The sequence below is a fragment of the Pseudopodoces humilis genome, chromosome 4, assembly GCF_049639895.1.
Source record: "Pseudopodoces humilis isolate 2021_Gansu_Grassland_sample_001 chromosome 4, ASM4963989v1, whole genome shotgun sequence".
Lineage (NCBI taxonomy): Eukaryota > Metazoa > Chordata > Aves > Passeriformes > Paridae > Pseudopodoces > Pseudopodoces humilis.
The window spans coordinates 16,378,452-16,402,395 of NC_142203.1; the positions used below are offsets into that span (position 1 = coordinate 16,378,452).

General features: G+C 33.9%; 1 protein-coding gene across 10 annotated transcripts in view; it reads right to left on the reverse strand.

The window, feature by feature from the left end:
• The window catches only part of KIAA0825 (KIAA0825 ortholog), a 243,742-nt gene that overhangs the window by 89,233 nt on the left and 130,565 nt on the right, over positions 1 to 23,944 (reverse strand). For all 10 annotated transcript variants that reach the window (XM_088053990.1, XM_088053988.1, XM_088053991.1 and 7 more), the window contains one exon: positions 22,431 to 22,525. In XM_088053990.1, the coding sequence (XP_087910116.1) occupies positions 22,431 to 22,525 (95 nt within the window). The remainder of the gene's footprint in view (positions 1 to 22,430; positions 22,526 to 23,944) is intronic.

Genomic DNA, 23,944 nt, shown 5'->3' on the forward strand with positions numbered 1-23,944 from the left:
AAAACAAAACAAGAGTTGCATGCAAATTTAGTAACATAAAATTTTAGGTGATAAACAGAATGGAGCCTGGCTTCTTGTTTAGTATTCCTTAGTTATCACCATAATTGCTGAATGTCTGTCATCACCAGGAGAAGAAAAAAGTGTCTCTCTCAGCTGTTCCCCTGCTTGTTTTGTTCACTGTATTCTTGTAAAGTGGGAGAAAATAAGTGTCATTTAATGAATAGTGCTATTCTTTGTCTGACAGCTTCATATCTGTTAGGTGTAGGAGGCCTAGTACTTTCCTTTCTGATAATGTTTTTGACAGTGTGCTAAATTCCTCCCCCAAAAGGCCGGTGTATATATTCTGCTAAAAGAGGCTTCATCTATCCTGAATGAATGCCCTCTTTTAACCCCCTTCAGCTTCTGTTCTTACATTAATTGAGCTGATCAGATTGAGCATATGAATTTGTCTTTGATGTATTCATATGTTTAGTTGATGCTGCTCGCGCTCCCATTGGCAAGCAGGCAGAGCTCTCAGACAAATAGGGCTGTTTCCATAGTAACAAGCAATAGCTAGGGATCTCTTGAAAAATATTTTTATTTCAAAATTCAAACTGGAAAATTCTCACTGGATATGGGTCTAGTTCTAAATGTGTCATATCTAATGATGGATGCAATTAGGAATCCCACCAATGCTTTAAATAATAAATTAGGCTAATTTTCTAGGCCTGGCATGATAACATACAAATACTAAAAAGGCATCTCTCTTTTTTTATCCATGACAAAAGACTTATTAATTACTTTTGGTTTTACGATTTCAAGACTAATTGAATGGTGAAATAATCACATAGATGCCTATGTGCTGTAGATGAGAAGCCTAGAGGTAAACTCTTTTTTTAAAAAAAAATACTTCAAGCTGCTTCGATATTTGGATTCCATGTAAAAGCAGGTGAAAAGATAATTCTACAAATGCTATAGCAGTTGGCAAATCTCAAAGGGTGAAAAATGCCCATAGCCATTTTTAATTACTGAGCATGAAAAAGGAGAGATGTTGAAAATAAGTTTTTTAGACCCTTACAATCTGAGAATGCCAGAATTTTAACTCTAATAAAATCTCATTTGAAATACAAGGGAACAATAAAAATAGGGGGGGTTGAGGGGCGGTGGAATGGGGAAAGAAGAAACATAAAGAAAGGGGGAAGAAAGGGGGGAAAAAAGGGGGTTGATGATTAGACTGTTATGGTTTGTAATTAAAATATGTATTTTACATTAATCTCTCCTCAAAGTTTTTTCCCTGAAAATTAGATGCCTGACACTGGCTTTTAGAATACTGCCTGTCAATATGCAGTAATGCAGTTTCAGGGTTCTGCTTCAACATACGATTATACTACACTGAAATCCATTGATATTATCATCTTTCATGCTACTTCCAATTAGACATGTTCCATCTTGAGGGGTCAATCATTCATATCTCAGCATTCAGGCAAATTCAGTTAAATGTTAAAAATTTGACAATTCCTTGAGAAATAAGGCTATGTTTTAAGTACTTCACTTAAAATCTACTCTGTATATGCAGTTGTCATATGGGGAAAATAGTTTTAAGGAGTATAAGTGTCATATCACAGAGAACTAGATAGATGTGGTAGATAGAACACACAGATGTGGTGAAGAAAAACTTAAAATCCTCCATTATATTAATTCTAAGAGTCATGTATGGATTTACATTCTTCAGGTGCTGCTTATTAGAAAAAGAAAAAGGAAAGCCCCTTTCTGAATCCCCAGTCTTCTCTCCTCTTCCCGTTTTACAGTTAAGGAATTCTGTACATTTTAATGTGTACTACATTTTCAAAGACATTTTTACAATACTTCAAATGTTAAAAGAAAAAAAAAAATCAATCATACTTAGTCACCCAAGAGGAAATTATAGCTTTACTTAAATTTGATCATTGTCTTTGTCAGACTCACTTTCAGTCTAGCAAAATCTTTTATTAAATCAAGGGAAAACAAAGTCTGAGGCCATTATGAAAGCCCATTTAAGAGCAAAGCATACTGCTTTACCAGTTTGTTGTCTTCTAATCTTGGGAGATTACAAAATTGGGCTCTGGATTTACTTCAGATAATGCATTTTCTCTTCTTAAGATAGATTCCTAATGTAGCTATTTTTTATTTTATTGCCTAAAAAAGAGACAAAAATTACATGATAAATCACTTTGTTCAATTTAATAAAGTGGTGCCTGTTTTAGAAATTTCTAACATTATAATTCTGATCATAGTCAATTTATTCTTTTTAACTCCTATACATAGAAATACCTAGTCTGTTGATAGTTTTGAACTACAAATTCTGCATTTTTTATAAAATGGGAGCTGCTTTATCTTAGAAAAGAAATTGTTTTGTACAACATCATGTACTGTGAGGCAATAGCTGACATGCCTTTCCAATGCGTGATCTTTCCAAGCACCTCTTTATCAGAAACAATCCAGTAAGAAGCTAATTTTTGCGTAAACACTAAAAATAGTTAACAAAATGGAAGATACAATGTAATTTATTTTATCACTAGTAGCATTCATTAAATCGGGGGTTATAGTCATTTGACTGGACAATGATCAGAGCCATCACTTGGCTGGACACAGAGAAGTGTGGACTCGTGTATCATGGGACTGGGGCACACATCCCACCATTTAAAGCAAAGAATGATCTGCATTCCCTCAAGCCTTGTTATAAATATAACTTGAGATTTAGGATGGTACTACCCACTTTAGTGCCCCCAGTGAGACTCTCTCAACTACACTGCTCTCTCACTCTCCTATTTGACCCTGCCCATCCCACCTCAACAGGATGGAGAGAATTGGAGGCACAAACAGCAAAAATCTTGGGTTGAGGTAAGAACAATTTGCCGGAAACAGCAATGAGATATGAAAAAAAAGAGCAACAGCAATAAAAATGACAGAAGGTATAAAAAAAGACATGGTTCACATACAAAAAACACTCCTTCATAATAGACAATACAAGACGGGTCCCTCTGCCATGCTTTCTTGATTGGAAGGAACCCCTTCTTCCCACAGGAAAGTCCCTTTCCTCTGCCTCCAGCAATAATATAAGGTAGTACAGAACAACATCCAGGTCCCAGTCAAGCACCCTCCCAGTTACAGCAAAAATTAAACCTGTCCTAGCTGTAACCAGGACAATATAGCATCACAGTCCTTAGTAATCTTAGATAGTTCAGTAGATTTATCTTGTCACGGTACAAAATCCAACAGTAATATTGCTAGCACATGAGACCAGATTTGAAAAAGCACATGAAGCTGTAATTTATTTAATGAATATAGGACTGCACATGTATTTTTTAAGTCTGAATCAGATCCTCTTCCTTTAGCAGAAAATTAGTCTCTCAGTAGGGGAATACCTTACAGCAGTCAATGGAAATGTTCAAAAATACATTATGCTAACTATTAGCAGCAATAATTCATTATACATTATACTTTAGAGGTATTTTAAACAGGATGGAAGACTACAGACTTATTCTGTACCAGTGAAATCAATGTGTACCCTACCAAAAATAGGTGTATATGTAATTAATTAGGCTATTCTAAAACTGAAGCATTTGGTTTAATTTAGCAGATACAAAAAAAATATTTAAATCATAGTAAAAGTCAAAATAAACACAGTATGTTCACAACACAGGATCAGATACTTTGAAAAAAAAAAGTTAGTCACTGGATAGATGGAGAAACTTAGATTTTAGATAGTAAAATATTATGAGACATGGTAACGATTCTCTTTCAGGGCTTAATTTCTCTAATTTTATTCTGGTGGTTTGCTTTAATTCAGTTCCTTCTTGATATTTTGACTGAAAAAATCTGTATTAAAAATAGTAGAAGATATTACCATAGCTGTGCATTGTGGAACATAACTACATAGATAAAAGCAGCACAATTTTTTTTCCAAAATGATTTTGTGAAGATTAGAATATCCTTTAAAAGTTGCTATAACTTTTGTCTTAAACATGACCTTGTACCAACACTACACGGCTTATCCTATTTTCAGAAAAATCATCTCAACCAAAGATTAGTGGATTTTCTGAGAGGGACTTTGGACAAGAGCTGTGGACATAATCTTGTTACAATGGAATAAAAGATCCATTTGCTATTAAAATGAATCCAAATCAATATTCAGTACTAAAATGACAACCAATGGAAAGAATTGCCCTTCACAAAGAGTAATCAGTGAAGAACTCAAATCCATAACTTAAATTCATCTAAACAACATTTCACAATTCACTGAGTTAGGAAAGAAATTAAATTATTCTGAATGCAGATTGCTGAGAATACAGTCCTGTTTAAGGCTCTTTCAAGCATTAATAGGTTATAAAAAGTGTAAATAAACATTCACGTGGTAAAACAGACTATAGTGCGAGGCTGAAGGTACTCCACTGAGCCACTGATTTCCTACGATGCATAGTGAAAATCAATCAATTAATTAATTCTTTGATGACATATTAAAGAGATTCAAAATTGCTGTATTTATTAGAAGACCACAGAAGTACAGGAGATATCATTCTTAGATGGTGACCCTGTAAACTGCTAATCTGCGTAGAATAGCACCGGATTTTTTTCAGCACACATTTACACTCAATTGTATTTTTTCCAATCAGGAAAAAAAAACCCCTGAGAACTGCATTCCAAGTCAGCTTGACCCACATTTAAACTTAGATGTTGTTGCTTATTCCAAACATAGTTAAAAGTATTTAGGAATGAATAAGCAGAAAGGACGGGCATGATAAAATTCTTGGAATTAAAAACACGCTTTATTATATGGTATTTCCAGTTCAGTGCAATTATACCTTCATACAATTTACTTAGCACTTACACTACCCTTTTATGAAAATTTTTCTGATTTTCTTAGGGTAAAAAGTTGGAGTAAACCAGTCAGTTAGCCCCAGATATTTCTCTTAAATCTTGACAAAGTTTTGAGATCCCCAGTTCAGAAACACATTTTTTCCATTGATTAAACACACTGAAGTTACATGTCTGAAGTTTAATCCAGAAAATACATCAACATAATCAAATACATGTTTTAGGCTAACTATCTGCTTTACAGCTTTTTGGATTGTCTTACTCAAGCCCTCAGGGGCCAATTAAGTTTTTCCTTACAATTTCTTAAACTTTCATGCATTTCATTATGGATTCTTATAAATTACAATATAACATTTTAAAATCTTAGGCTATAAATAGGCCAAGTTCCAAACAATATTTTAAAAATATACTGTGTAGCAAACATATGGTTTTCTCTTTACATCAAACATTTACTTCCTCAAAAGTATTTCAAGCCAATGGGAATTATCATTCTAGTAGACTATGCAACAAGCTGTGTAGAGTATAGACACACTTTGCACTCCAGCTGTAGTAGTAAAATTACTGAAACTGTAATTCTCTTAATATTTAAATAATATATTAAAATTTAATTTTCAGCACCTGGAAGAATCTGTTTGTGTGCCAGCAAATGAGGTAGTTGGGCCTGGAGCTGCTATACATATGGGATTCAAAAACAACCTATCACAAATAATTACTAAGAGCAGCTGTACTCATGACACTGTTCATTTAAAAATCAGGTCAGAGTCGCCTCAATTCTTTTTCCATTTTCAAAGATTTCTGCAAAACAGTTCTGTAGTTTTTATATTTTTGTCTTGGTTTTTTTTATGTTAAAATTTTTATATTGTTGATTTTTACAAGGGCAGTATTTGAGATTTTTAGCTCTCCTGATATTCCAGGCATTTAACAGTTGAAGGTTTCATGACATATTATAAAGACATGTAACGTTCATTCTCCAATATATGTTTCAAGATTTTTATAGGATGGAAAGTAAATAGTCTAATAGGAAAATGCAATTGCTGACATACAACATACATACATTACATGCATATACACATGGTACTAAGTACAATTCAACCTACACAAATACATATATATACCTATTTTTTAGAAACAAGATATATCACGTGGCTCATGAGAAAAGAGATTACTTGTAGGCTTTCATGTTTTTTAAGTTGATAGTTATAAGGTGAGAAGATTTTCTTTTAAAAGCATTTTTCACATTATCTTTTTTCAGAACCACTTCGTTTTTAACTGATTTCCAGAAGTTGCTTTCATGCAACCACTACCAACTTTATGATCATTTGTGAAGAAAAAAGCCTATGTGCAACCTTTTTTTATGTCATACCTTTTCAAGATGTATTTAGAGTAACATACTATGAGTTAACATTTTTTTACCTTTTAGATAGGATTAATAATGTTTGTAGTGGATCTGAAAAATTTTGGAAGTTCACAAAGATTCAACTAGGAGCCTTTCTTTTATAATTTTAAAATATTCCAGCCTGCATTCCTACACATTGAAGTAGAAAGACTCAAAATGGAAACCATATATTTTATAATGACATACTGAGAAATAAAACACATTACCCTTCAGGGGGAGAGACCCAAGCATTTATACACTACTACCTTCAATCACTTGAATGCAAGTCATTCACACCACCACTATTGCTAACAAGGCATCCAATTTACGAAACAATGAATATTGAAATTACATTTAAAAGGTACAAATGACTGTCCAAAGAATGACACTGAAAAATATTAAGTAACAGCTCTACCTCAAGATAAGCCTCACAATTAAAGACTTTTAATGAAGAGAGCCTTCAAAGGCTAAATCAGGAGGCATTGATTAGATTGCTTCTAACTTTGTGTTTTGACACCTTCATCTTTCATGGCATTATATTGTCTCTGTGCATCTTACAAAGGAAGCATTTTACTAAGGCCACACATGAACAGGAGACAGCAGTGCTTATAATAGAGACTGTCAAGGGTGTGAGCCAAAATGGGTCTCATTTGGATTTCAAGTGAAGAAAACTCCTAATGCATTTCATTACAATGTATGTGAACCTCTGAAAAGAACGATGGATTGGGATTCTCATACCTATTAATTTATTGAAATGGATTCAGTTTTTTCTTGTATATCAAGAGGGACCATGTGTTTCAAGCAAGGTAACAATATTATAGTACCAAATAACTAAATATGCCATGATGACGTATACCCTTCTCTGAGACAAAGAGAATGCAATTTTCTTGATAAGTGGGATTTGAGTTCAGAAATAAATCCTACAATAGCTTGGCAACAAATAAGTGTTCTTTGTTACTACCAGGTTTAAAGATATGATCAGAAAGCTATGCAATATAGGGATGGATTCCATCTTTGTTATCACAGCATGTTTTTACCATTTGAAACTGCATACCTTCCCTTTTTCCTGCCAAACTGGTATTGACTTTTTATTTCATTGAGAGACTGAATGATGTAATTTGGGTACCACCTACATAAGTCACCTTTTACTAAAAGATAACAGAACAGGATGCAGAAAAGTAAAAACATTAAAGAAAATTGTAACACACTGCAGATCAACTTAGCTCTAGAAAGATGCTACAGCATCACCGTATCAGTATCACCGATTCTTATTCACAGTACAAGAAGTTTATATAAATACTTACTTGTCTTTTTCCCACTTTTAACTTTGAAACAAAACCTATAATCTACTATTCAAAATCTGTAAATTCTGATTTAATACAGAAAACAGGATACAAAATCCTTTTGCATGCTAAATAATTTTACCAATATAGCTATTAAAAATAAAGCATATGTTCTCGTTAACCTTAGAGGTGATTGATTGTGCTACACCAATAGCATTCAGTAAGTTCAAAGCTCATCTATTTTTTATGGAAATCATACAACCTGCTAGTTAAACTAAAGGTTAAATATACATAAAGTCTTAAAACAAGACAAAAGTATTCCATATGTATGTAGCTGATAAGCAGAGTACACAAACACATACGTAAATCTGTTTGCATTTTAAAACCCAAGGCCTTAAGAAACCCTCCATTGTCACACAACAACTTAAAAGGTAGAGTTAGAGTTTGATGCCTATGGAATATTAAGAAACTATGTTTATGAAGTTAGGAATTGCCTAATAAGTTCAGAACTCCACTGACATCCCAATTACAACAGAAAAAATTCATCAAAACTATAATCAGAGCTAAAGATGTGCTAGCTTTCACAAATCAGTTCTCAAAAAGCTTTTTATTTGAAGAGGGAAGCCCAAGTCACATTTAACTTATTATGAAAATACATATATACAAAAGTATATAACTAATTTCTTTATGAATAACGTTTAAAAGCAGAAATGTAAGTGAAGTATATATATACACATGCATGCTGTAAAAATTAACATTTTTAAGATTTTCAACATTTGAAGCAACATGATTTTTATACTTACATATCATGTGTTTAAGTGGTGTATGCACATGTGTCCAATAAACAGAAATCAGCAAGAATCATACAAAACAAAATTAAATTCAATCTTAGCAATAAAGATTGCAGATTTCCACATACAACACAAAACCACACAGACACATATTTATTTTATTTTTTAAGAATAGTCATAATTAAATTAGAATGATGCATGTTCCATATTTTATCTTGACAGCTTCTGCATATTCAGGCAGAGCACATTAAACACAAGCATACAGCAGCTTACTTGTTGAATTATGTATTTCAAGTACTTAAAATTACTAGGGATTTGTCTAAGATCTGCACATGAATACATATTTTGGACTTAATTTTCTGCACTGGCATTTCTTCTTCTAAATATATTTTAAATTCTACCACTAACTCAGTTAAAATTAGGCTTTTCCAGGACCTAACAAAGGTAATAACATTATCTTTTAAATGTAAGCTTTATAACATTAGGAATAAACCCAACATTTTTCAGTCGTAAAATCTGATCCATAAACTAAGTGATATACTTATGTTAATTTACCTTTAAAAAGATATTATGTGTTGCTCATTTTTTTTGACAGGGCTTCCATTCATACTGAAGGCATGTTTAAAAACACTACATTTTCTCTCAGTAAGGAAGATCACTTTATCCACTATCATACTCATTCTGTGTCAATAAAAAATCAAATACTTATTTTCAAGTTCAACTTGTTTTACTCTGATTCACGCATGCTGCTCAATTCAGTTCAAATTCTTTCAATTCTACTGGGTAGTCTTGGTAATGGTTTTAATAGTATTTGACGTCTTAAAAAAACAAGGAGAAAATAAAACTTTATACATATTGTAATAAATGTACACTTAGAAGTTTGTGATCTCATAATGCTCAAATCCTTAATTTTTTATAAGAAAAACCCCACCAAAATTAAAACTCTTATGTAGGTTTCAAAGTAATAAAGATCTGATTGAGCCCATTGAATAAGGCAATTGCATCGGTTGTCTAAATGGTAGCAATGTCTGTGTCAGATATGTGGTTATCTTTTCATCTTGGCCTATTCTCAAATGTAAAAATCAAATGTTTGAAGGACATTTCACTGACCTGTTATGGCCTCTGCAACTCTCCAACACAATACTACTGTTCCTCATATAAGTGCCACATTTTGGATAAAAACCCACTTCATCAACGATGCCTTTGCGACATCTGGCGGTCCTTATTATACATAAACTTTAGGTTTGTTTCTTTGTTGGGTGTTTTCAGTTGCTGTTGGGTACTTTTAGTATACTTATTTTATTCTATTTATTTATTTATTTGCAACCCTACCAGCATGTAAAACTCTAGTCCAAAAGGCTTTGATACCCCCTAGCAGGGGAACAAAAGCAATCTAGTTTGCAAAAACACAAGGTCTACCATGAGTCCATATGGAGCAAAAGGTCACAAATCTTGAGATGCAGTGACATCATGACAATAAGACACTTTTGAGACAGAAGCTGACTCATTTTGAATATAAAAAGGACACTGATCAAATTCTCCCACGCATTTAAAACTATGGAGAAGAATAAGCATGAGAAGAACCTGATGTAGATGCGTAACCAAGGAGAGTTAAAACATACCCTTTCGTTTTCACAATTACAAGATGCCACTGAGAACTTGACAAGTCTGCTTCAGAAGATTTAAAAGCATTATTTTTATGTCATTATTGAATGATGATAAAATTTTATTAAAGAAAAAAACACTCAGTTCACAGGGTGCACACTCCCCATCAGAACTCAGCTCTTTTAAAATTAATTCAGTTACACCAAAGCTTGTTCTACATGTTTCTGTCCTATTATTTATCATTTCAATAAACTATGAAAAAAGTATTATAAGCAACAGAAAAATTATCTTCCTTTATCCTCCTTTCTTAGCTATTTTACTGCAGTAGGAAAACCTCTAACTTCTTTATCACAGTAACTGTAGGAGTATTTGACATCAATTTTGGGAAACCATAACATTGCTATTTCTCAGCCCAGTGGAAGGAACTAGTGCATTTAAACTCCACTTATTCTAACAATTTTTATTTCAAGCCAATAGATGATACAGCGACCAAAGATTAAACATGTATTACTTGAGATACAGAGCATCAGTTCTTTAAATTCTACTTTGTTGCATCATGGTAAAGATTCAGTTAAACACACTAATGCTCCTAAATGAGTAACACAGTAAATTGTTTGGATATAGGTTTGTCCCCATTTGAACAGACATATAGCATGTATTACTGACATTCAAGAAAAAATTCTAATAAATCATAACTGAATCAAATTGAGAAAAATAATCTCTCAAAACTGCTCTTAGCATGGACTAGATTTAGTAAATGGTCTAATGGTGTAGCTCACTATTGCTTTATTTTACAACAAAAGATTTCTGCATCATTAGAATATATAGTAGGCCTCCATAAAAGCTACCATTCAAATTTTAATTAAAATTTCAGTAGCCTGTGTTTTCAGTGTACTTATATGGACAAGATAGAGACCACGCACTGTGGCACAAGCACATGATTCTTTGCAGATTACAGACATGTAACCAAATATGTGAGAAATACAGGCCAAAGAAACACTGTTAATTCTAAGTAGTCTTCTCATGCCACATGAGAATTGTATTCAGGCATACAATCTAGCCTAACATGTTGAATTGAAGTTATTGTACTGAATTCACAGAGACAACTCATTAAGGATGTGAATGAGCAGATTCAGGACTATGTTTTAGTATGGAATAAAAAGATTAATCAGTCATTAAACTCTATGTACAAAAATTCAGCATGTGACAGCATAGATTAAAATCAGAAAATTAAACTTAAAAAATTTAAAAAACCACATCATTAAATGCCATAAGTTGATGAAAGAATTAAAATATTGTGGTATAGGAAGGAGCTTTCCTTCTGCAAAGGAAGCTCAATCTTCACTGAAATAAATATAAATAAGTAAACAACAAACTGACAACACTTACTTCTAAAAGTATTAGAGCAACTCCGATAAGCTGCTGTGAACTAAAGCATAGTCTTTAAAGACTTCAGAATCTGTTAATTTTCTATGAAAAAAATTTACCAATAGTGAAAACACTATGAAAGCCTGATTACACAAACCTTGTTCTGGACTCATACCTTTCCTAGTGAAAAAGTAGTAGAAAAAAGCAGTACTCTTTTTCAGAATATCTCTGAATTTTTTTTGCTCAGAAAGTTATAGCCTGAAGCCTTTTACACTCAGATCAGTTAGCATCCAAACATTGAGTCTTGGGTGTGATGTTGGAGATTGATCTGTGAGCATAACTTCATAGTATATGAATCCCATAGGTCACCTTGAACTATGACAATATTGCACTGAAGTTTAGAGAGACAGACATTCATTTTTAATGCTAAAATTCTGAAACCACTCTATCAATTTTTTTAATGCAACAACCATTTTCCACTGAGATATGCAAAGAATACTCAATTGTCATTCACTTAGAGGCTGTAAAGTCCACCACGATCTTACAGTGAGTCCATATGAAACAATAAGTAATGCAATGCCAAAAATAGGACAGAAATGGAAAATAAATTTACTATTATGAGCTACTACATATTTTTAAAGGTTTCTTTTTTACTTGAAAGACAACAAAACTTTTTATTTTCTCTATACCATTTACAGAGGTTTAACTATATATCATTAATTCTCAGTTTTTATCCAAATGTGCTGTTAAATTACCCATGTAATTACCCCAAGAGAAATCATTATAGTTATTTTATTGACTGTATTTATTGACTGATATAATTTCATTAACACTTTTGTGAGAAGTGTTTGGTGGTATTTAAATTCAGATATCACACTCTTTATTAGTACAATTAAAAGGATAAATATCTGTATTATTTTAGATAGTGGGTCTTTATACAGAGGTGTTTAATTATTGAGTTAAAGCAACAACAGAAAGCTAATGAGCAAAATTATAGGCAATAATTTATGGTCAAATGTGAAACAAAATGAAAGTCATCCCTGATCCCAGTAATGAATTCTCTTTAAAATGAAAAAACCCTGTTGTTAAAGTGAAACAACAACAGTTATTTCTACAATGATAGCTATATATGCCTTAACAAGCCCTCCAATAACAATCAGTAGCAGTACATTTGAATAAATAGAAAAAGTCTGTTGCAAATATATCTTAAAGAGAGGTATATTCAAATATCTGCTTACAGAACCTAAGGGCAAAACAGTTATAACTTTTGATATACCACTAAAGAAGACCTTATTGCTGCAATAAATGCAGCACCATTGTTTCCTTGTCTTCTGCATGCACTACAGTGTTACTAAGCCAGCAGGCACTATACCTACATACAGTTCAATTGACTCAAATTGAATCAGACCAAAATAGCTTTGCAACTGGCAATAAAAAAAAATAGAAATTAAAAACGTGGATTGCAAATTGAAATTAATTTCCGGATATGAAGATCAAAAGTAAGACAGATGTTCAAAAAAGGGAAACAGAAGATCAGACAATGGCTATTAAGAAATTACTCATCCCAGATGATGGTGTTCTCATCTGCCTCAGATTTTAAAGAATCATTTTTATTATACTGAACATTTATTTTTGGAAAGAAGTGAATATTAGGAAGACCAAGGAATTAGCAAGTACAAAAATTCTAACGAATTCATACACACTGCTCTTCGACAGAGTAAAATTAATTTTCATCCATGGGGAATGTATCAATTTAAAGATAATCTGAGGAAAAAAAATTCATGGAGAAGTATAGGATCTCTGACTAGACTCTCCTTCATTCCAGGGAATCCAGAGAGTTTAAGGAAGCATGATGTGGAAAAATTGTGTGGCAATTTAATTCTTTGGCTTCTTATTATGTGCTTTTCCTATTAGTGCAGGTGAAAAATCCAGTACAGGTTGATTAACTAATAAAATCTTCTAAGTAATTTCACTTTAAACATTCTATGACTGTCTACATTGCAGCACTACAGCATAATTGAATCTTTGTTCCAGATAATTTTTGTAGTACGGGAAAGTACTGGAAAATCGTGAAGAAAATAGCCAGCCATTTGTATGCAGAAAATCCCTGTATTAATTTTTTTTCTGTCAAAACTTCCGTGCATATTTTGTGTGTATAAAAACCTTTGATATTAAAACTCTTTACATTAATCATTGCAATCAAAACTGTGTTTCCATTTAAATGAATATGCTGTTGTATTAAAATGAACAAAGGGTGAAAACAGGGTCTGTATTTACTTTTGTTTCCTAAACTAAATAGTATTCCTTGGAAAACAAACAAATATTTTTGTTTTAAAAAAAAAGAAAACATTAAAAAAATGGTGTTTTTCAAGAAAAATGGAAAGACGAAAGTTTAAGAATGTTTATAGATGTGCCTTATTTAACAGTTTTGTATGTTGGATGTGACTTTCACAGTCTGTTGCCTGTTGCAGGAAAGCCATCACATCTGTGACTTGGCTGTTGATTAATGAGTCTTTCAATTCTTTACTACCATCTGAAGAAGGGCTGTGGCATTTCTAAGCTTCACTGGTTTACTTGCCTTCAGCTGTAGTCCTACCAAGGTATCTTCCACAGAGAAAATCACACCTGGTTAAGGCTAATGAAAACCTTAATATGTCATTTTCTAGACAAGTCAAAAAGCATGTAAAACTAGACAAAAGATGTATTCAAGCAACATGAATGCAGTTTTGTCATAACCTGTCAATCTAAAGACTAACATGAAAAAGCTTTCCTCAATGACATTTTACAGTGTCAACTATTAGAATGACAATTCTTAATTCCCTCTTCGGTATATGAGGGAGCATGCACAATGTTTCCCACTCTTCACAAAGACTACATTTTGTTGTTATACCCTAGAAAGATGTTAAGAGGGGAAGAAAAATCCCAATCAAAAAGTTTTTCTGGGTCAAATCGTCAGTCAGCATCAGAAATGGATAAATCACAGTGTATAGAGAGATTTTAAACTTACTACTCACTTCACAAAACCTTTTAGGAGTTCATGCAAAACTAACCAACTTTGTTCTATCTGCATGCATCATGCTAGCAAAACTTCTGAGGTCAGTTTGACACTCACAACTGGACCTGGGAAAGAAGCAATAAGATATTTGGGACTTGTCATCCCTTCTTAAGCAGTGTCAGCCTGGCAGGACAGAGGAAGTAGTACATCCAGGAAAGCCATGTGAGAAGCCAATAACTTTGGGAAAACCATATAGCTCTAAAAGACAACAGTTACAGCTACAAAGGTCTGGGATCTGCACTGTAGCCACCACCAGCCCTCAATACTTGCTTTGTAGTTGCAACAGTGAATATTTCAAGGTCAGGAGAAAGCACACAGTCTTCCCCATCTCCTTCAGAGAAAAACTAATGGGACTACCACTTCCCAAAATGAATGCAAGGTAATTCAAATTAGATAAGCATTAAGGTCTCACTAAAGCTGAGTCACCTCCCCTTTGTTGCCACAAAGGAACAGTGCATAGCAACAGCCACCACAGATCAGCTACTATTGTGGTAGCTTTTTATCTTAAATTTAATCAAAAGAGCTAAATTATTCTCTTTGCTTTGCTACAGACTGATTTTGCAGTGTAGAAGAAAAAAACCCTAAAAGTGACTTGCACGAACAGATTTTCCATCTGTTTATGATATTAATACTTCACCCTCCACCTTACAGGGGACTTGCATGTCTCAGCTCATTACAGCTTGCAAAGAAATTGAGATCCCTGTATGGAAATTGAATTACTCTACATTGCTATAACTTTAATGAAAAATCCCTTATCTAAGAAGGAGTAGGAAAAGGAAGAAACAATACCTTGATGGACAAGACAGACTTTCAGCTTGTCAGCTTGTATCCTGCAGCCTTTTCCTTTGCAGGTGTAACAAGAAAGTCTATAGGTAAGATGAGAAGCTAAGCCACTGTGTACAATCAGGGAAGTCAGTACCTTAAATGCATTAATTCACATTTACACATTTAACAGTTACACATTACACTTACAGTACACTTACAATTGGTATATAACTATGTATCTATTAAGAATGAAAACTTGGATCAATAGGGGTCTGAAAGAGGGAAGAGAAAATAACAGATAAGTAAAGCAAACATTAGTATCTCCACTTAGGAATCCCCAGAGAACAGGATTTGAGACAGAGTTGAAAGGGGCAAATTATTTGCAGATGAAAGGAAACACCTGTTTTTAAGAAAAGTCACCCAAGTCACAGAATAGCAATCACCAGGTTAATTAGATAGTGATAAAAATGCCGAAGTGCCACACTTCCAAGTGATGATTTGTAGCACACAAAAATACCTAGTTATGAAGAAAAGATGCATACTTTTAAAGGAATCAATGAATCCTAACAATAAATACACAAATGCATTATTAACACAATACACTGAATATACCTAACAGTATTCCCATCAAAGCTGTCCTGGACAGAGTTTTTTTGCAGTAGCCAGGAGGAGGCATGGCTGAGACCTGGATGTTACTCTATACCACCTTCTATAATTCTCTGGGGATGGGGCCAGGGCTGTCTTCCAGGTCAGTGCAGTGGGGTGGAGGGAGCAGTTGGGTATTATCTCTTGTCAGGGGGTTTCCATTGCTCGCCTCTTCCTTGTACCGTTTGTTGTTAGTATTGTTGCTGTTACTACTTGTTTTCTTCTTTCAGCACTGTTTTCAGTAAATTACTCTTGTCTCAACCCATGATCTTTATGTTTCAGGCCTCCAATTCTCCTCTCCATAGAACCAGGGGTGGTGGCGGGAAAGGGGAAAGAAGAGTAAGCAGTGGTTTGGAGATTCTCAGCAGGAGCACTAAATTGTGGAGTACCATTCCTAAACTAAGACAAAAGTGTATCAAAGGATATAAAAATGTGGACAAACGCGACCTATTTTAAATGGGGAACCAAGATACTGTGAGACATTATTATAAGAAAGAGATTTTTATCACAGGCCTGCTCTAGCCAACATGCTGTGCTTACTAACTTTTGAATGCAAAAAGATGTACCAGCAACACTTTCTTCTTCTTCATTCATTTTATTTTCACTTTTTCTAGAAGCCAGGTTTGAGCAATAAAAACCCATCAAATTAGCCCAAAACCTTATTTAAGCAATTTTATATTCTCAGTTAAAAGAGCTGGTAAGTACATGCTTTTGTATTGCAAGGATAGCAAAGGCCTCATCATAAAGGGCTTCCAAGTATAAAAAAGTAGCTCGTATTAAGTAAGGTTAAATAAGATATGGCAATCCTTATGTTTTTAGCACTTTCTGTTGGAGATTGTCATCAGAGAGTGTTTTTTTTATATGATTCATCAATACATCTGCAGAAGAGAGAGACTGATAACAATCAAAAAAGTGTATTGCATATGGGGAGCCTCATCTTTAATGTAATTTACTTGTGAAATTCATGTTGCAACTGTATACATGATAGGGGCTTGAGTGGCAGTCAAAGTGTGCAATACTGTTCCCTTTTGCTTACTGATGTATCTTCTGCCACCAATGCTTGAAAAGTGCCAGGCAGGGAACTAAGCCTACTTCTGCCAGATTTTTTAAGGTCCCAGTACAGTTTGATTAGCTATGTCAGAAGAGGATAAGCAGATGAACGATAATCCTTATGGTGACAGATGTGACATATACCTTGTTATTGACCAACTTATTTATGGAACAGGGAGCTTGCTTACCCTGAAAGGTCAAAGTGAGATTTTCCACAAAATCCCATTGGTTTATTTTTGGTATATCCAGCACTAGGGTGTAAACCTGACTTTGTGAATAACCAAGAGATGTACGAAAATGGATTAATGCCTTTCAGCTGCTTCTTTTGATACAGGAGCAATGAGGCACTGCCTTTCATACCCTCCCATGCATTTTGGAAAGCCTGTTCTCATATGCATTATAAGGGCATCATTTATAGTAACACCAAGCAGGTGATGATTACTGCAATATTAATGGCATCCTAGCTCTTCACCAACCATCATTAATAGTTGACTTGTAGCTGTAGCAACAATATGAATTTCCAATATCCAGCACATTTGGATACAAAAAGTCTGGGAGCATCAGCAGTTCAGAAGACACATAAACATACCTAAAAGTACACTAGATATAAGATTGCTGCCCTCTGCCATGCAGATAACCTCTCTGTCTTGGCATCATGTCAGTAACTGCTCTTCCATCATTTGTTTCTTCCACAAAGGAAATTGTTAGAGAACTTCCTACCTTTTAATACCCTGGAGGCTTTTTTCACTCATTTCTCAGATTTAGGCTTTTGTAAAGTTTTATAAAAAGTCTTTGACAGACAACAAAACACATGCAGTTTGCTGGCACTCTTTTCAGTTTCAAAACCACATAATAAATTTTTCCACACGTTGATAAACTACATTTTAAAAGTGTGTTTTCTGGATATCTAGATAATCAACAACACAATGAATATAAACATTTTCTATAAATAGTTCACCATATGGCTATCATTCTCAACAGATGGTGTCTGTGTATTCACTAGAATATACAAGAGCTATGCAAATTTTGCCCTGCAATCATTCAAAATTCTAAAGACTTTCTTACTTCAGTTTTATCAAGCTTAATCAAAGTCAAAACACATAATTTTATCACCTAGCTCTAATATGGGGAACAAATGCCACAACTTATTAACAAATGAATTTACAAAAGGCAGTAGAGTTGAAAGGATTTTAATAAAGAGACACTAAGTACAAGATTTTCTCAGTCCTAGGATAGCACTCTGCTGATAATGATAGTTTTTATCTACCGAAAAAGCAGACCCACCTGTAAACACCCCAGTAGCTCATCAGAAAGAATGCAGTCTGGACAATGTTATGAAAAAAATCTATAGTACAAGGAATCTGAGAGTTTATATATATTTTGCAGCGAATGTCCTCATATGCATTATAAGGGCATCAATTATAGTAACACCAAGTAGGTGACAATTACTGCAGTATCAAAGGCACCCTAGCTTTTCACTAACCATCATTAATAGTGGATTTGTAGTTGTAGCAAGAAAGTCTACTAGAAAGCCTACAGATTTTAGCCAATTTTAGTAAAAAAAAAAGGTACTCATTTTTTACAGTTTCCTTAAAGCAGATATATAAGCATCTCCATGCTTTCTACTTTCAGAAGGTGGTGGGCAATTTAGAATATCTATCAAGACAAAACATGACCAAAAGTTGCCTAGATACTTGGTCTATCCTGTCCCAACTTAAAACTGTTTAGAGCTCATATCACTGTATAAACACTTTCTGGAAAGTTCTTCTTGAGCTACACTGTTCCTTATCTGTTGGAAATCATATTCTAGTTTTCAGTATGGGCATTTTTATAACATTTCTCTTCCACTTGAACAAACACTAGTTTTAATTTCTATAGTTTTTCTAACTTGTTGCTGTTTCTCACCTGACACACTTACAGTAAAAATAACCCATTCCCCTCTCAGTTATTAAGTTGTTAAGCCTTCTCTTCTGAAGGTCCTGACAGTTGTTGGCTTTGCCAGTCATGAGCACTTCTCTGTCGGTTCCTATAGCTCCCAGGGTGCTCCTGCAGCAGGATCTACATCATTACAACTAAATCACTATTTGTCCCTGCACAGACACCAGTGCTTTGTGAAACTTCCCTAAGTGCAGAGGAGGGAGTCCCAGTCATTCCTCCTCAGAACTGCAAGTTACTACAATACTGGATAATGGCTTTACAGGTTTCAAAAAATGCTTTTTTTTTCTCCTCTTTCTAGTGATAGGAATAGCTTTACATTATCATGTATTCAGTGCACCTGAAAGTCCAGTACAACTGCAGAAGGCAGGTCACATCTCAAAGCCCAGCAAAATAATATCTTCTAACCATGTGCAAGTTGGCAAGATATTCCTCTGAAAATAAATGGTCACGAATTTAACTTATATATAAAGGAGAGTACATAAACAAGAAGGATAATGCATGGTACTGTGCTCTGGAATTGTGCCTCAGTGTTGATAACACAACAACTATTTTCCTACTGCTAAGTACTTCCTGCAGATTTTCAACACGCTGATTTGGCCAGACAGTAAGAATTGTAACTTCATGAGCAGGAAACTAATTAGAAGTTATGGGTAATTAAATAACAATTGCTCTTCTTTAATACATGTATTAGAGGTAAGGAATCCCCATTTGTTACTGGAGTGGCTAAGGATGAATAAGTGAGTCCAAGACTTGAAAAAGCAGCATGCATCTGTTAAGTATGAAGGATATTTTTTAAAACTTGTGTAAATCAAGTTCATAATTCAATTAGTTGAATGTTTATGGTCTTATTACTAAAAGATACTGTTTCAAGTATAATTGAGAAATACCTTTTAACTTTTATTCTTGCTGCTTGAAAATATATATATGTAATACATACACATACATATTATTTATTTTTGAGTAAATTAAAATCAGATGAGTTGAAGTTTGTTAAATTGAATGGGCTTAGTTCCTGCTAAATTAATGTTTTGTCAAATGCTTTATATTGATTCAAATTTGCTTAAAACTTTTTCTCAAGTATGCCATGTAAGTTTGTTAACTTAAGTTTTAAGTTTTGACTCTTGAGGAATAACTTGTCAGTATTCTTCCCTTGCATCTAACTCAGGGTACACCCCTGTAAGCCCTTCTGATGGACTCAGTGAGAAAATTCTGGGGCCTAACAACCACCACATCTTTAATTTTAAAAATTTCCTGGACACTTTTACTTTGAGGATCATAGGAATGCATGGATTAGATTCCCATCATTGTGTGAAGCCAGCAATGAGTAGTAGACAACAATTCATTCCCTTTTTAACCAGTCCTAGAAGTCTTTTACTTTCCCCTAACCACCAACCAATTAATTTGCCTAATACTTGCTGGCTCTGGGACAATGCTCTCATAACACCCTCTCACCTAACTCTGTCATTAACTAGGTTAGGGAAGCATTTGCCTTGTAAATTAGTCCCCTAAGCATTTTCACTTTTTTTTTTCCTCAAAAGAAAGATCATGCTTTTTTACCTTCATATGCAACTGACAGTATTTTTTGTTAAAATACGAAAAGAAGGAGATAAATATCATTCCAGCATCACTGTGAACTGGTAAAAATATTTTTGCCTGCACAGATGTAACTATTCAAGGAAAGCTTTAGCATGTGTCAAAGAAAGGAGTAATTAAAATATTACAGTGCCCCACTTTATGGCTCTGGCACAGTTCAAGTACTGCCTGTGGTTTTGTTTAACTCATTTCAGGAGGGAAACAGTAGAAACAGGAAGTCCGCCATAAATCGGAGGTCAAAATAATCACATGTTCATTCAAATTGAACATTAAGTCATTGAGCACAAGTAAGGCTGAAATTTATCCAGCTCTAGGAAGGACCATGAAGAATCACCTAAAGATAGAGCTCACCTGAGTCTTAGTCAGACTTACTCAGCATAGCTTGCTTGAGTAGCTGCAAGAACAGCTAGAACTGTCCTAGTCAGCTGGAAAGTATGAGCATACACATATTAGCTATGATAAAAATAAAGTCACATAAAGAGAAGTTGTGATGATAATGCTGGTTGCTATGGCAGATCCTGGATCAACTATTATACTTTATGATCACAGTGGATCTAAATGATTTGTTGGTTTGTAGAGAGGTAGAAATAATAGATCCATGCTCTAATTATTAATTACTTGTATAATGTCACTTCTAGATGAGAATTTCCTTACCATGTAGAAGGGCAATGAATGAAGACATTTTCAAATTAGGAAAGATGACAACAATTAGGGAATTTATTAAATTAAAGAAAATAGATGATATGACAAGGGTGTGAAATACAGAAAAGGACAGAGGAGGCATACACATGATTTCTTCCGAATGTCTGAAGAGAGATCAAAAGAAAAATAAAATTTCATTTTAAGGGAACAGTGGATATGATATGTCCACACAAAATATTTCTTCTGCAAATCACAGCAGTCCTCTGCTCCCTTGATGACAATAAGATACAGCAAAGTTCAAGAACCAGTTTTAGTCTAAGAGTTTCTATGACAGTCTCTTTTAAAAGGACAGTCTACATAATTTTTAATGAAGGACATGAGATAGCAATCAACAGGAGAACCATCAAAGTAAAAAAAAAATAGTACTGTATTGTCTCTGACATTTAACACAAAAAGTCTGTGAAGTTTCACATTCTGTCTGGTAACAGGTAACAACATCAAGAAGAGAACAGAAAAACAAGTTTTAGCTGGCATGATTTTCTGTGCAATTAAACTTTCGGAGAGGAACAATTTGGGTAGAGAAAGAAGTAATCTTATTCAAATTAAGGCAGAAAACTCAAAAAAGACTGTACAAGTATTTTATAAATGAAAGGAAGGAATAATTAAATGTTTAATAATAACTGCTAGTGCTAAATGAAGAAAATGGGACCAAAAAAACCCCAAAACCGTTATGACATGCAAATTCACACACTTTTGAAATTGCCACTCTAGTTTCTAGATAGAGGAACAGTCCCATTCAAAAGATGATTGATAAGATCTTAATAGGTATCATCAGGAGCATTCAGAATTAAGGGAATGTCTTAGTATAGTCTATAACATGTAAATTTTCCAGTTTTCACAGATGGGAAATATTAATGAAAAAGAAACAAACAAAAAACAACCCCCTCCCCCAAAAAAATTTCCACCTAAATTTTTCTGTATTTAAGAAATCGCTGCTTCTGAATTAAACAGTTAAATTTTACAAGTGAAAAGGCAATAAAATATGAGAATAAGTATCATTAATTAAAAGCTATTAAGGAAACATTTTCTATTTTTAGCTACATTTGTCACATCCCCAATTGAATTTAAGATATTTTGCAACTTGAATAAACATAGACTAAATTCTGTGCTGAAATTTTGCAGTAGATGTTTGCAAAAGTTACTAATTTTTTTTCAAAGCATTATTTAAGTGCAATATCAACATATATTCATATACTTCTGTCTCAGACAGAAAGAACAAATTATACACCTCAAAACAGGAATTGAAAGCCATCTGAGAATGGAACAAATACTACAGAAAAAATGTTGCTCCATTTTAAAACTGCATATTTAAAAGGAAATGCAGAATTCATTTTATTTATACATTTCACCAGTAAAATCTTTGTGTATCCACTATTACAAAGTCAAAAATACAAATGGAAAATGATCATTTGCCAAAGTCCTGTTACCTGTGTGTCAGCAGCACCCTGAAGGCCATCTGATTCAGTCCCAAATAACCTGGCAGCAATCTTGACCAATCCCAGTTCCATTCAGTAATGGCTGACTGTTGATACATGGCAAGAAGCTAGTTAGTTATTAATCAGCATTAATATGATCAGTACATTAAAGCTCCAGCTGCGATATACTAACCAAGGAGAGGGGTCTAGAATGAGGACTTAGAAAGATTATATCAATCATGTCCACAGAAGAAGGCATTTATTCCAATAAAACAGCAATTAATTAATTAGGGACATAGCCACTATTTATAAAAAGATAAATCAGTTTTTTGAACCATTATTCTTCCAACAGTTGATGGCATTCTGATTAACTACTTTGTTTGAGAGCTTTACTCTTTGTCCAAAAAGCAAAATAGTTGGTAACTTTCTATGTAAAAGCAATTTGCATTTTCTGCTGTCAGCAAAAAGTTTTGTTGTGAAAAATTTGGTATAGCTGGAATTCAAGAAGTAACCTGTATCATAATTAGAGTGATTCAATGCTGTACTATAAACAGCATTAAATCTAGACAATATGAACAAATATAACTCCATATAGCTTATTTAATAAACCAAAGAAATTTACATCATCAATGGGCAGACAAAAGACCGTACACAACATCCTTATTTTTAAAAAGTAGTAAATTCTGTTGCATAATATTCCTTTTCATTGTCAGCAGTGGTCAAGTAGTGACTGTAATTCAATGTCCTTGGGAGGAAATAAGTACAAAGTAATTGCTGTAATACTAAAATAGCACTGAGTAGTTAAAAAAAGTTTAAGCAAGTCAAAACAATGGAAATAAACCTAAACAACAGTAAAGTGTAACTTGGAGCACATAATTTTCTTCTTACAGACAGCACTTGGTTCCTCTGGGAGAGCAGAATCATTGCAATCCCTCCTATTCCTTCCATCTATATTTTATCACTTTCCTTTTCCTTACTTAATTTACTCTCTAACCCTTATCTTTTACATGCATGTTAAACTAAAGTAGAAAAACAAGGGTGAAATAGAGTACGAAAGGGAAATAAGGGTAACAAGAAAAAAATAAAATACTGAGAAAGTGGAAAGTGAATGAATAAGGAAAGGTTCCTTGCCAATGTTCTGGCATCTTCTACAAGCACTGGCAAGTATTTTTACTGGAAACCAGACACTCAACTATACTCATCACTGTTTTATAAACAGACAGTCCCACACCACTAAATCAAAGTGCAATGGTAAAGGGAACTGAACTATTTAATAACATCATTAAGCTTGGAAATAGAATCAGAGAAGAGTATTATAGAATGATTGGGGTTTGAAGGGACCAGAAAGATCACCTTGTTCCAACCCCTTGCCATGGGTAAGGTACACCTTTCACTAGACCAGGTTTCTCAGAGCTCTGTACAGACTGGCCTGAAATGCTTTAAACAGATGGGGTAACCACAACTTCTCTGGGCAACCTGTTCCAGTGCCTCACCACCCTCACAGGAAATAATTTCTTTCTAACCTC